The sequence below is a fragment of the Zingiber officinale genome, chromosome 1A, assembly GCF_018446385.1.
Source record: "Zingiber officinale cultivar Zhangliang chromosome 1A, Zo_v1.1, whole genome shotgun sequence".
Classification (NCBI taxonomy): Eukaryota; Viridiplantae; Streptophyta; class Magnoliopsida; order Zingiberales; family Zingiberaceae; genus Zingiber; species Zingiber officinale.
Window position 1 is genome coordinate 160,769,046 of NC_055987.1, and position 13,895 is coordinate 160,782,940.

General features: G+C 37.2%; 1 protein-coding gene across 1 annotated transcript; it reads left to right on the forward strand.

Annotated features, from left to right (window-relative positions):
• The first annotated feature begins 2,471 nt into the window (after positions 1-2,471).
• LOC122005928 (phosphatidylinositol 3,4,5-trisphosphate 3-phosphatase and protein-tyrosine-phosphatase PTEN2A-like) lies at positions 2,472-8,674 on the forward strand. The gene is made up of 12 exons (XM_042561180.1): positions 2,472-2,891; positions 3,665-3,766; positions 3,837-3,893; positions 4,236-4,301; positions 4,700-4,876; positions 4,999-5,085; positions 5,174-5,238; positions 5,328-5,404; positions 6,164-6,210; positions 7,094-7,224; positions 7,879-7,948; positions 8,099-8,674. The coding sequence occupies exons 1-12, from the start codon at positions 2,472-2,474 to the stop codon at positions 8,603-8,605; spliced, it is 1,806 nt and encodes a 601-aa protein (XP_042417114.1). The 3' UTR covers positions 8,606-8,674.
• The last annotated feature ends 5,221 nt before the right edge of the window (positions 8,675-13,895 follow it).

The following is a 13,895-nucleotide window of genomic DNA, read 5'->3' on the forward strand; positions in this document are numbered from 1 at the left end:
GCCCCGCTTGCCTATCGGTCGCCGAGGTTGTCGATTACGGTGCTGGCCGATCGGCTATCACTTGTTGTTGTTGCTCCATCTTTTTTGCCGCTCGTGCTTACACGAGCATTTCCAACTCCTCTTGCGTGAGCGTCATGGTGGTTAGTCATCCAACGTCTTCCATTTCCTTGGCTCGGATTCAAGTAACGTTCCCACAAACGACGCCAAATATGATCCTGTCCAAAAGTCGAGAAGACGGATGCTAGGAACGTGGCGCTCTTGCTGACCTTCGGTGGACTTCGCTCCCGCTTGCAACACAAGCAACGTCAGTGCCGAGCCAGAGAAAGGGTCCCCGACAATGACCCTCTGACACTCAAGTCAGTCTCTGGCGAGATAAGAAGCAAAGAAATGTAGCACAACAGTAAAAATCGCAAGAAAAAGCATACCTTCGTCGATGGCTGGACCCCCCCCCCCCCCAACTTTATATAGGGCTCTTGTAGCGTATGCGCACGCTTCTTAAAGCGGGCATGCTATCCTACACTTTTCCTGAAGAGACATGTCAGTAAAGTGTTCCTGATACTGTACCTTAACGGGCCGAGTATATATCTAAAATGACAGTGGAAGCTTCCGCCATACGATCCTCTGTCTGACTATACCGCCCGTCAGCGACACTAACTTCCAAAAGGATGTCGAAGGATATCCTGCTGCGTCTGCTGCTCGGCTGAACGGAAAGGTCGCTTGGCTGAAAGTCCCCTGTCCAAGTGTCGTTCTTTGTTGGACCGAGCGGGATGGACGCTCGGTCGGAAGCCCACTGTCGCGCTGAGCGATAGAGCCGCTCGGCTGATCGGCCTTGGTCCATGTTGTTCGCCGTCACGCCGAGCGGAAGAGCCGCTCGGCTCGGCTTCTACGCGTCCCTTGAGCGTCTATTTGATTATTTCTTGTCGGAGATGGTGAGTCGGTGTGTAGCTCCCGATCGGGCTATATCCCACCCGACTGGCCAAGATCCTCCATCCGTCGACTGTCTTGACTCTAACCTTCGTTGACCTCCATCGTGACAATGGGACAGGATCCTTCCTTACCACCGCATCACTGTCATAATTTTTAACTAGAGCAATTATCGAAAGGTAATTAAAGTAATATAAGAAGAAAAACGGGATAAAGTAAAAACATTGAAGTAAATAATAAATAAATAAATATGTAAAAAAAAATGGGCGCCCAGGGCCAGGCGATAGCTCTCCTCATCCTTGCTCCTCATTTGTCTGCGATCAGATTTGGTATCTGTTTGTCTTCCTGTTCTAATACAAATCCGGCCGAGATCTGTCTGAGAGAGTATCTTTCCGGTCAAAGTGTTAATCCTTCGTGACAGATAGCTCCGTCCCTCCCATTAGATCCTAGAGACAATTAGATCTTCGAGCAATTAAAGAGGTAAGTTGTTGCTGCCTGGGATTTTTCTGTTCCGTAGCTCCTGTTTCCTTTGAGGTTTTATGATTTGGCTAAATTTTGAAATGTTTGTGGATTTTGAGGAGTCCATGAAGTATCGATGCGTGTTAGATCTATGATCATCTGACCGAATCTCTGTCACAATAAATGTAGCTAGGATCCTTGGTGCACTTTGATTTGTTCCTTGATCGACATCGGCGAGTGCTCATAGATTCACTGGTAGGAGTGGGATGAGCGAGAGTTGTTTGACTTCTGAGTTCATTAATCTGTTCCGCTGGAGGATTGCCATGAACCGTGAAAACGTCTGAGCGATCCTTTGTCTGCTTATTCTGTGAGATTAGACTAAAGAATTCTCATTCTATTTTTCACATTGTTCGGTAACATTTTGACTGACCTCAATATATTGCTAAATTCCTAGTTCGATATTCTTTTTTGAACCATAGATGTTTTCCTCACATGATCAGATTGAAGAATACTTTGACTTGGATATGTTTCATTTATTCAAATCTGCTTCATCATATGCCCAGAATGAACAGCTTTTTCTCATACCATTTTACACTATCATTTAATATACAACTTGAGCAGTTTCCCGTCGTTATGTTGCTACTCTTCCATGCTTTTTCATCTTCCCAATCCTCAACACCATTCACTTGTACTTGGAACTTCTTTGCTTGTTGTGACTACCATCAAAATTGCAATACCTAGTTGGATTGGATAAAATATCTGAACCAATTCACCTTCATGCTTACACACTGCCATGATTATTCTACTAAGTCAAGCTTCCATTATAGTCAGTAGTCCAAGTGACTATTTTCAACTCAGGTTAATAGTCATTTGAGAATTTTTTTTAATTAGTGCTTAGTTTGTTTATTAGTTCCTAACGGACGTTTGGTTCCTTTGCATCTGATTTCTGACCTTGTATCATCCTATTTTTCATGTGTAGCTTCTTGGACATACATAAGTTATGTTCTAAGTGCAGTGAATTATAGTATGGTTTGCTGATTATTTGTGTTGCTGCAGCTAGCTTTGGGAGCTCAAAACCAGAATAGAAAATGGAATTGCAAGATTCCAAAGAACATGATTCTTCTTCACAAACTGATAACATCTCCAATACAAGTAACCATGATTCTACTAAACCGAATGCAACTCTGAGAGAGATACCATCAATACTGTCAACTGGAATATCTTCATGGGCACAGGCTCTCAGAGGTTTACAAGGATCTCATCAAGGAGATTCAAAATCAGGAAATGAAGGAAAGTCAACTTTGCAACAAATCACTAGTGGATTTGGATCACTTCTGCCTTCAAACTTATCTTCAAAAGAGGAAAGTGTTGAGAACAATACAACAGTTATGCAATCTGGTGTTTTTGAGGTTTTGACAAAAGGTTTAGTAGACTCTTCTAGAACTGCAATGAAAACTGTCCAAGTCAAGGCTCGCCAAATTGCTTCACAAAACAAAAAGCGATATCAGGTTCTTATGAGAATGAATATTGTTAATTGTATAGTTTCTCATTTTTTTTTCAGAAGTCGATCCCATGGATATTATTTCTAGTTTAGCATAAAAAGTATGTTAATTGTCAGAAAAAATTTGCTGTTCATCAATGTCATATTAATGCCTTTGACTTTGGGTTACAATTGAAATTTGAAACTTTGCTTTAAAGAGTTCATATTATTTGGTCAAAGAAAAATGTGCTTGTCAATATCTTATTTTATGAACTTGAATATTCTCAGTTTTATCTGAAATACATTTTTTTAAACCCCCCAAGAGAAACTTTTAGTTTTTTTTCTTTCAAACTTTACTCTTTTTCATTCAAAATAGATTCTGTAACAAAATTCAATCATCTCCCATTGTAATTTCTTTGACCCGCTGTGAAGCTGTCTTAAAAAATATTTCTACTTCATTTTCCCCTCATTCTTGTATTTTTGTTAGTAGAACTCATCCAGTTCCAGATCATTCATATCTACCTATTAGTATTATGGCACAAAACCTTTTTTAATATTTAAAAAGTTTAGTATGCATTTCTTTCCTCGCACTAGCTGAAGTTTAGTACAACTGTAGGACCATGATAACGTGTAAACATATTGCAATTTGAAGGACATGTGATCATTTCAGTTGTCATGCCTATTTTCTTCCATGTTTCCACCATATCTCATTAACTGGATTGGGATTAACTAAAGCTAAAAATTTGCAAATTCTTCTTTAGTTTGCATGTTTGATTAATTAAGAAGTGTTTTTGTTCTCAGGAAGGTGAATTTGATCTAGATCTTACATATATTACAGAGAAAATCATAGCTATGGGCTTCCCTTCTGGCTACATAAGCTCTGGATTTCTTGGCCTTTTTGAGGTTATTATAGTTTTACCATACTTGGTGCTTTGGTCACAGCCTTTCATCTTAAAATATTCTACTTTGGCAGGGATTCTACAGAAATCATATGGAAGAAGTGATTAAGTTCCTTGAAACACACCACAAGGTCTTGCCATACTAGATCACTGGTTTATCTCAACCATCTTGTTTAAATAAACGTTGTTCAAGAATGCCATATATCAAAAGTGTTGGAGAGGACAAATTTTGAAGAAACATTCTTCAATGATTTCAATTTGGGTGTTGGACTGGTGGACCTTAAATCACCTTCTTCAAATTTTTCAATGAATTAGCATATCACCTTGCTGACTAGTGGAGTCGTAAACACTTGTTCTCAACACATTTTTCATCCATAGATGTGAACTCATACAGAATCTAGATTTGTGTTCAGAAGAAATGTGTCTTTTCTTTCATAAATATGGTCCTTAAATTGCTTGTTTATTATCTGCAGGGGAAGTACAAAGTTTATAATCTTTGCTCTGAGAGGTTGTATGATGCATCCTTATTTGAGGGGAAGGTAAGCTTTCTGGTGTCATGAATTAATACATTTTGATATTGTTCATCAAAATTTTGACTTAATTTCTTATATATTTATGATGATATCATATATTTTGTGTGTGCAATTATCTCAACTGTTATTCCATGATATATATGTATGATTCATTGTTTTTATGTCAAAGTTTGTAACTTTTATTGACCTCCAAGTTCTCTGAAACAGAAAATGTGTAGAAAACATTACTTGTGGATAATTTTGATCCAAAGAATTCATAGCCAAACAAGCGACACTTAATTTGTATTGATAAAATTAGATTGCAACTTTTACTAATGCTATGACCTCAGTATATGCACATTTATATTAGCCTATGGTATCTATTATTCATCGTTATGTGTTGATTTTTGTTTCTGCTTGGTCAGGTTGCCTGTTTCCCCATTGATGAACATAACTGCCCATCAATCCAACTAATAGCATCATTTTGTGAAAGTGCCAAGTCATGGTTAGAGCAGGATGTGGATAATGTGGTTATTGTTCACTCCAAAGCTGGTGTTGCAAGGACCGGACTGATGATTTCTAGCCTTCTACTGTACTTAAAAGTGGGATGTTATTGCATCTCATGTTTTTTATTATGTTTTTGGAATATAAACAAAAAATTATATTTGCTAAGTGACCAAATGGTGGTTAAAGTTACTTTTAACATGGATATTCTATTACACAGATCTTTCCAGCTGCTGATGAGTCCATTGATTACTTCAACAAAGAAAGATGTCTGGACTCAAAGGGGCTTATCATCCCAAGTCAAATTGTCAGCCATTTGTTCATAACCTTTTTAAAAAAAAATTCTGTAGATGATTTTTTAAAAATAATTGAATTTTTTATGTAAATCTTGTTAGAGGTACGTCAGATACTTCGGATACAATCTAACATATTCTAATGGTGACATTTCACCAGGGCGTAGGTATCACATTTTTTCTATCATTTTCATTAGCATTCAAGAGTAGCAGCAGTGGAGCACAAACAAATGTAAATTTTTATCATGTCCTTCAGGTGCATGCTTAAGGGCTTTCGCCTTCATAATTGCCCATATTGGATCAGGCCTTCGATTATTGTTAGCCAACAAAATGGTACTTGATGATTTCTTACCTTCTCATGATTTATTCATTCTTATTTCATGCTGTTCATGTCAAGAAACTTGACGATGAGAAAATCTGTAACACTTGGTAAATGAGTTTTGGATGTTATCAACATATTACTAATTGAAAGTAGGCAAATGGCTGTTAAAATTGATTCTCTAAGCTAATCTGTTTTTCTTTACATAAGATATTAGCCTGTCCAGAAATAATTTGGAGCAGATTTGCTTACGCTAACTTGATAGGTAACCGGCATGTAGGTCTTGTATCAAGATAAACTGGAGTTTTTTTTAACTGTATTTCATAAGAATATGATTATTAGTGGAAATGACCATCACTAATAAGTTTACTATTAGTGGAAATGACTCTTCCGTGTTGGCCTGGGGACGGATTGACGGAGGCACTGGGGGCGAGTGAATCGCCTGTTGCCACTACTATTAGTGGAAATGATCCCACGGGTTAGCGCAGATGGTTCATACAGTGGTATTGCCACAGATAAGCCTGGCTCGATTATCAGCGGGTGCGGAAGCCCCGCAGGTTACATCACCCCCTGCATGCGCTATTGTTGCGGGGTGAAACTCCCAATAAATTTATCTGCCTATATCTAACCGGGGGACGGGCGATACTAGGTTGCTGGTGAGCGTTATCACCTTTTGCCACGTACTATTAGTGAGAAATAGTTTATAACTTAGCCTTTCATATTTGTTTGAAATATGTTGATCTCTCTTGTGCTAATAATATGTCATCAACCAGGAGTTCTCTTCTCAACAAAAAAGCACCCCAAGACTAAAGACTTGATGGTATTATTCCACATCAGATTTTGTCTTTTTGTTAAATTATTCTTTTTTTAGCTTTGTGATACAGTGCTTCTGTAAGCCTTTCATATAAGTCAATTAGTAAACTTCAACAAGTTGTCTCTGCTTCTTCCTTCTATTAATTTGCAGTGTTCTTTTAACTGGACCAAATGAACTGGCAATCCGAGTCCATACCTGTCTAGTTGAAATAGTGAAAGTTTCTGGTTCACCAGGACAATTTGCATTAGAGTTGCGGATCAATTTAACTCCTCAGTACAGATTTAACCGATTATTAGTTATCAATTTAACCCCAGTCCAGATTTAACCAATTATTAGTTATTGTCATCATCTAAGTCATGTTTATTCCAACTATTTGTCAGATAAATAAATCTTCTCTCTATAATGAGCTAGCTAAATTATGTTGAAATTGTTCCTAACAATAACTCAAATAGACATGGCAATATTATTCCACTGGGACTTATGATTGGATAACATGTACATGCAGAACAATCATCGTAGAAAACAACTGTTATGCTGCTTATCTGTTTAGGAAATTATATAGTAATGTTTGTTTGGAGAGACTTGAAACATCTGATCGTTGGAGAGACTTCCATTTGTTGACAATGTGAACATACCCTTTATTCATGTGTCTTCAGTAGCATGTCCTCTAGAACTTAATTTAGTAACTTGTCTGGCAACATACCCTTTATTCATCTGACTTCCATCCACAAAATGGAGAATCGGTGTTGAGCCAAATGTCAGGTCTTATTTCTCAATTACAACTACATGTGATATGATGTAGCACCAAATCATTTGTTCCAATGCTTCTTCTATAGCTTATACTGATATAAGGCCAGAAAAAAATAAATTATGCTCCAAATATTTGCAGCCAGAGCATTTTTGGTTCAAGTCAAAACAAAAGGGCATCATGATTTTTGCTTTACCGCGAGAGCCTGGTCTTACAGAGTTAGCTGGTGATTTCAAAATACATTTCCAAGACCGCCAAGGGGATTTTTACTGGTGCAAACTTCTCTTAAACTCTGTTCATCGACTATATCTTAGAAATGCATCTTAATTTATTTTCATGTTCCTCTATTAACATCTGATGATATTTTTTGTAATCTTGCAATTAAACTACATCCGATGTTGTTAGGTAATTGTGCTAGTGAAAATTGCATAATTCAGTCAAGGAGGAGATGAAATTATACCAGCTAAGTCTAAGCTTTTAAATAGTTGCCAAGTGAGACAGGAAAGTTATAATATGAACAACCATTTAGTTGCATTCCCTTGATCTCCCTAAGCATGTATGAAAATATAATATGCTAAAGGTATCTCTGAGATGCCTTCTTGTCATTTTAGAAGTAGTTAAATGAGAAGTAAAACATGAAAGCCTCTTTCTAATTAACTAAACAAATTCATGGTTATCGGAGCCATAGATGTCCATCTTCTGATTTAGGATAATGAAAGTTCCTACCGGGTTCATTTAGAATCCTCATTTTGCCACAATCACTTTCCCTGGGTAATAGCAATTGGTAACCATCTTCTCCTGCATCCTTCTTAATTATCTTGTAATTGGTTCTGCATAAATTATTCAATAAGGCACCCAGTCAGACATAGTTCTCTTCTTTACAGAAATTATGATGGAGTAATACTGATGAGAAATTCTTCTTGTAGTTGGTTGAACACATCAATGATAGAGAACAGAGTTACATTGAACACGACTGAGCTTGATGATTTTGAAAAGGTACTCCTTGATTGCTGTCCAGAGATTTTAGATGTACTTAACTAATAAATCCAGAAGGAATATATACATACTATCAATTTTTTTATTTAAAAAATAAGAAAAATCAATCCAACCAAGGATGTGTACTTATAATGTTTGTTTGTGCGGCAGAGAAAAGTAGCTTCACCTGGATTTCAAGTTGAGATTGTGATGGTAGACTATGATTCATCCAAGTCTCAAAATCAAGATAACAGAAAATCTGATGTCAGTGTGGCCACTGAAAAAGCAAAACAAGACAGAAGCATGAAATCGCGCAGGAAAAAGGACAGCAATGACGATGTGTTCTCAGACATCGATACGGAAGACAGCAGATCTCCTAATCAAGCCAATCCTCAGCCTTTTAGCAATAATGGAGAACATGCCACTTTTGATAGACCAACAACCAATGTTCCAAATGAAGGAACTGCAAGCATAGCTATTACCGCAGAGCAGATTTCTTGCAATGATGAAAAGGTAGAAACCCGAATTGTCGATGGAGAGACAAAGGAAGGAACAAGTAGCCGCAAGTTGGCAGAAGCGGCCACTTCAAATTCAACATCTGTGAGTGAGTTCAAGGCAATCGCAGCTGATGCATCTGTCTTTTCCTTTGGTGATGACGAAGACTACGAAACTGAATAGCCTTGGACATGTCGATAGGCAATATGCCAAATTTAAGGAAGTTTTTTATTTTTACTTTCTGAATGTATATCAATCCCTCATTGTCCACCTAAATTGTACCATTTGAACTTACATTTTTAATCTCTTCTTGTTTGTATTGTTGTAAGCTATGGTCCAATCAATCATTTAGTTAATTATATTGATCATGTCCGAAAGTGGAGAAAATGAACGATCGGGAAGATGGTTCTAACATTGACTGTTTGAAGACTATGATTCAAGAAAAAGTGACTTCGAGCGGTCCTACGTTGTAAAAGAAGTGTTAGTGACCAAGTTAGAGAAGAGGTCCTGGCATAGGTCTTTTGGCGTTCAAGTCAGTAATCGAGTCGAATAGATGAACAGTAAGATGAATAGTAGCTATGACTATGTAAAATTATGTAGTCTCACATACCTCCACCTGTAGATGGAGATCCCCTTTTATAGTCTTTTTATTTGTCTTTGCATGAATATCAAAGCATTTTAAAAAAAAGATAAATTATAAAGATGCTCTAACACCTTTTCCAAAATAAACATGCAATCTCTGCTTCTAATGTACAACTTGCATATAGAATATTTTCTATCCTCCATAGTACAAGACGCCAAAAAGGAATATGAGGTCGTTGAATTGAGAGACTCACAATATACTTACATGGCAAGCCGACCAAGTTCCTCTTATCACCCAATCAGCAATCGCTTGTAAGGGCTAGCCGATCGAATTTATAGAGTATTGCCATGGACTCGTCCCTCACTCGGCCTATCTGTTTAGCCAAAGACTTCAACTGGATCAGGAGTTCATTTTGTTCGATCGGATTATAGTTCTGATCAACTGGACTACTTGACTAAGCTAGTTAATCGTGCTATCTTCAAATGCCAAAAGAGTCTTGGTTCTATAGAGTGTTGACTTAGTCTTGAGTTATTCATCAATATTGAGAGACTCGACATCCGACCGACCTAATAATCCGGTCAGATAACCTCTCAGCTGCAACGATTGACTGTGCTAATTTTAAGAGTTGATATTTTTAAATTTTGATCGTCATATTAACCAACCTTCTAAACTCTGACCTGACTTTGGCCCCACCTCCATCGCCCTATGATATATATATTACCTTCTAAAATTTTGAAATTCATTTCATTTTACGCCTTCTGTAGGTTGAAAGGCTAGGTCGACAGTTATCGGAACCATACACAAGTGATTTCAGAATAATTTTGCCATTTAATAAATTCATATATGAACTAGGAGAACATTGCCAACGAACCTTCTTGTTGAATTAACACATGTCAATGGGTGTAAAAGTCATTCCAACAATAATGGTAAAAATTATAAAAGAAGAAACATGAGTGATACGGGATCTTGCGGGTGGATCCCGATATAAAATAATAGTCAAAGTTAAGATGATATGATAGTCAAAATTAAGAGGAGGTGGCAGTCAGCGTGTCACTTTTCACATAACTTTATTCTTCACCTAGTGTTAAAGCCTTCAATACGAGGATGACCGACCCATGAGCAGATCGGAACTAAGGGACCTATTGATCCAATCTTGTATTAAGACATCTATTATATATTCGATCATTTGATAGCTGCCAGAGTTTAAGGAATGTCTGACCTACCACAGAGTCGGTTGATCATACGTCCGACATGAATAAGGAGACCTAGCTTCCCACTCTCAGTACAAATCCTTCAGCATATGGCCGATTAACCCCACTGTCGGTCGACCCTATAGGTTTTCTCAAATGTCAGTCCTCCTTCATATAGTCGGTCAGTAATAACTTCGGTCATATTTAAACAACTTAGCATGTCTGTCTCTTACACGTACAGAAGATAAAAGTGTAAAGCAATTCTCCTTATAAACTCAGTTGGACTTCCAGATCTTAGATTCTCACTTCAAAGGCAAGTCTTCGATCATATGGACGATCAGCTTAAAATACCGATAATCTCTCAGAACTTAGTTCTTCATTTATCAGAGGCAAGCATCCTGGTATATAATTGGTCGGTCATAGAACCGACCGGACCTAGGGGACTTAGTTTTATATTACTTCAAGAGTAGATCTCCAGCATCACCTAGTGCATAACCGAGCGGCTTAAGGGAAGGATGACTATATAGACAATTACTAGTTTAAAGATTCGATCAAGATACACGCAGTAGACAACATGGTCAGAGAATCACAACAACCTATCAGAGAAACAACTGTTTATCAAAGAATATTTCTCTATTGTAATATAAATATTCACTGGAACTTTTTTCGAAGGTGACTTTATACTTTCTATCAGTCGGCATATTATGACAACATATTCTTTCAACCACATCATTAATGACGTAAGTTATAAAAGGGGTGCACATATAGGTAACAAAAGATTTCTTAGACGGTGACTGCATATCTCCCAGGCTAATTGTCTTCCTTTACCCGACAACCTCTGACACTCGACATTCTTTACCATCTCATGATTGTAGAGATTATGAGAGGTGGTATATAAAGAGGTCCTCTTCATTAGCTAGGTACACACGCCTTATGACAATCTTACTTACCCGCACGTATTTTACTATTTATCTCTTCATTTTCTCGCTCTAATACTGTACGGACTTGAGTATCGGAGAACCTATGTCAGAGACCCTTTTCCTGGTTTTGGCGCTGACGTTTTGATTGCTTTCTTTGGTGCGCGCAGAGAGAAAGAAGAAGAAGTCCCTTTTTTCCTCCGGTTTAGAGAATTTTTTCAATCAATCGCACAGTCATTTGTCCAATATATCATCTCTCTAGTTTTTAGACAGGATCAATTATAATTAGAGTTTGACACAAATCTCTTTTCATACCACTTATAATTATGCTATTTATGCAATAAGAAATTGACAATCGAAGTAAATTATTTATACTACATATATATATATACACAACCAATTAATCAGTTTATTGATATCCTCACGATCTGCAACTCACAAACTCGAGATCCAACAACCCATTAGAATATAGAAGTAGAATTCTCTAATTGTGAATGCCTAGAGCAAGAAATTAAATTAACCTATGGATGGAAAATCCTTTTTATTTAGAGCTGAGTTAGAGGTGGAGAATAATTGCACGGATCATGGCTTGGTCGAAGAAAGAGAAATATTAAGGCTTCAGTTCACTTCGGAAGATAGAAAAGAGAGGGAGAAGTAAGGAATGTCAAAAAATTGCAAATTTCCATTTAAGTAAACCTACCCTAAATTTCATGGATTAGCGTATACTAATTGCTGTGAGATTCGAAGAGAGAAAATAATCATAGAAGCACAATTTACACTCATGGGTGGAGCTTATATGGGACAGTCTGAGCTAATCCAGATAAAATAAAAAAACAATAATTAATTCCAATTCGAGAGGTGGGAAGTAATCCGCCGGTGGGTCCAAATTAAAAAACTGATTTTGAATAGTACTTCATCAAGTAAGACTGATGGAAAAATATTGAGGCATGCATTGGATCCTAATTATCAACCGCAGAGGCCGCTTCCATCTGTTTCGGTTGGTTATTCTGATGTTCTTGGTTTTGGTTGTGTTGTTCTTAATTAGTGGCAGCTGCCTCTATCTATTCGACCATAAAGATCCATGCATTAAAGTGATGGATGAGTCGGGTAGTCTTCTACAATGCAAGGACAAGCAAATGGGACTAACTCCAAACATGCTTTCGAAATATCATTTCTAATTTTTCTAATTAAAAAATTGAGATATTTAATTTATTAAAATCATGTTTATTTGATTTTGTATTCAATTATTATTTGATGAAACATATCTTAGAAATTTTAAATGAATTATCGATGACATTGTAAAAAAAATAAAGATATTATAAATGTAATGGATTTAGTATAAGTATACAAACACTCACTCCAGAGTATGAGAAAGATGATGGTTGATATTCATTTTTAAAAAAGATTCATTGTTTTTATGATGTTCTTAAAATGAATGATATATTCACATATTAGACATCATGTGGTCATGTTGATTTACAATATAATATTATTGATATGTAATTTTAAGAGTTAAATGATTATTTTTCAAAGATAAATACGAAAATACGTCTTTGTGTAGCTTGTTTTTTATTTACAAAACTCATTTTTAACTTTTTACAAGAAATAATTAATATAACTAATTAAGTTTTATTTATAAGATTTCTCAAGATTTAATCTCCTTGTAGTTGATAATCGATCAACTTGAAAATTATTTACGTGATTTGCACATTAACCAAGCATTTCAAAGATTGACAGAGTTTAATAATCTTTTATATAGAAGTTAGTTATGTCAAAGACAATGTATCCATTGTTTATACGTTTTTAAAATTGATATTAAATTTACTATTGCGACTGTGATGACCAAGAGTGTTTTTTATTATAGGAATTGTGAAAGGTAAATTAAAAATGATTGATAATTAGATGAATAATAATTTTATTATGTATGTAGAGAAAAATATGTATTTCTAGCTGTTGATAATGAAACTAAAATATAAATTTTAAAATATGAAAATTCAAAAAGAATAATTATAAAGTAAATTGATCTTGTCTGAGAGTCGAGTCGACGGACGTTGGAGAGATGACGCTCATGTTGACGGGAGGTAGACTGAAGATGACGTGGACCTCCAACGAGCTAAGCCTGCAACCACAAGTCATTAGTGTCGAGCAGGGAGGGGTTCCACGGTAATGACCCTTTGACGCTCAAGTCAGTCATCGGCGTCGATCGAATGTAGAGAAGAGAAAAGAGTAGCAGCGTAACTGTGGCTACAGTAAAAGTGAACATACCTCCGTCGAAGTCTGGGGGTCCTTATATAGGGCTCCCGGGAGGCGCGTATATGCTTCCCAAAGCATGCACGCTCCTCAAAGCATATATGGAAAGGACGTATCAGAAAAGCGTGTCTGACGTCATACCTTAACAGCTCGAGTATATCCCTGACGTGACAGTGAAAACTTCCACCGTACGATTCTTTGTCTGACCATGCCGCAAACCATGTCGCATGTTGGTGACACTGGTCCCTAGGAAGATATCACCAACTGCTCCTTTTGTCCATTATTGGGCCGAGCGGGAGAGCCGCTCAACCAATCTGCTGTCCGGGTGACATCATGGCCGAGCCGAGCGAGCGAGTCCGCTCGGCCAACAGTCCGTTGTCTCGGCTCCGTCTTGTCAAGCAAGGGAATCGTGCTTGTTTGGTCGGCGCTGCGTCCATTGTTCAACCGAGCGGGACGGTCGCTCAGCCTTCGTCCTTCCATGCTTGAGCTTTTGAACGTCGGAAGCTTGGTATTTGGCTGAGTTATAGTAGTGC

Coding starts and splice junctions, on each gene's coding strand:
- LOC122005928 (XM_042561180.1), top strand. CDS start 2,472: ATGGAATTGCAAGATTCCAAAGAACATGATTCTTCTTCACAAACTGAT. Junction 2,892..3,664: donor AAAACAAAAAGCGATATCAG/GTTCTTATGAGA, acceptor TTTTGTTCTCAG/GAAGGTGAATTTGATCTAGA. Junction 5,405..6,163: donor TATTGTTAGCCAACAAAATG/GTACTTGATGAT, acceptor GTCATCAACCAG/GAGTTCTCTTCTCAACAAAA.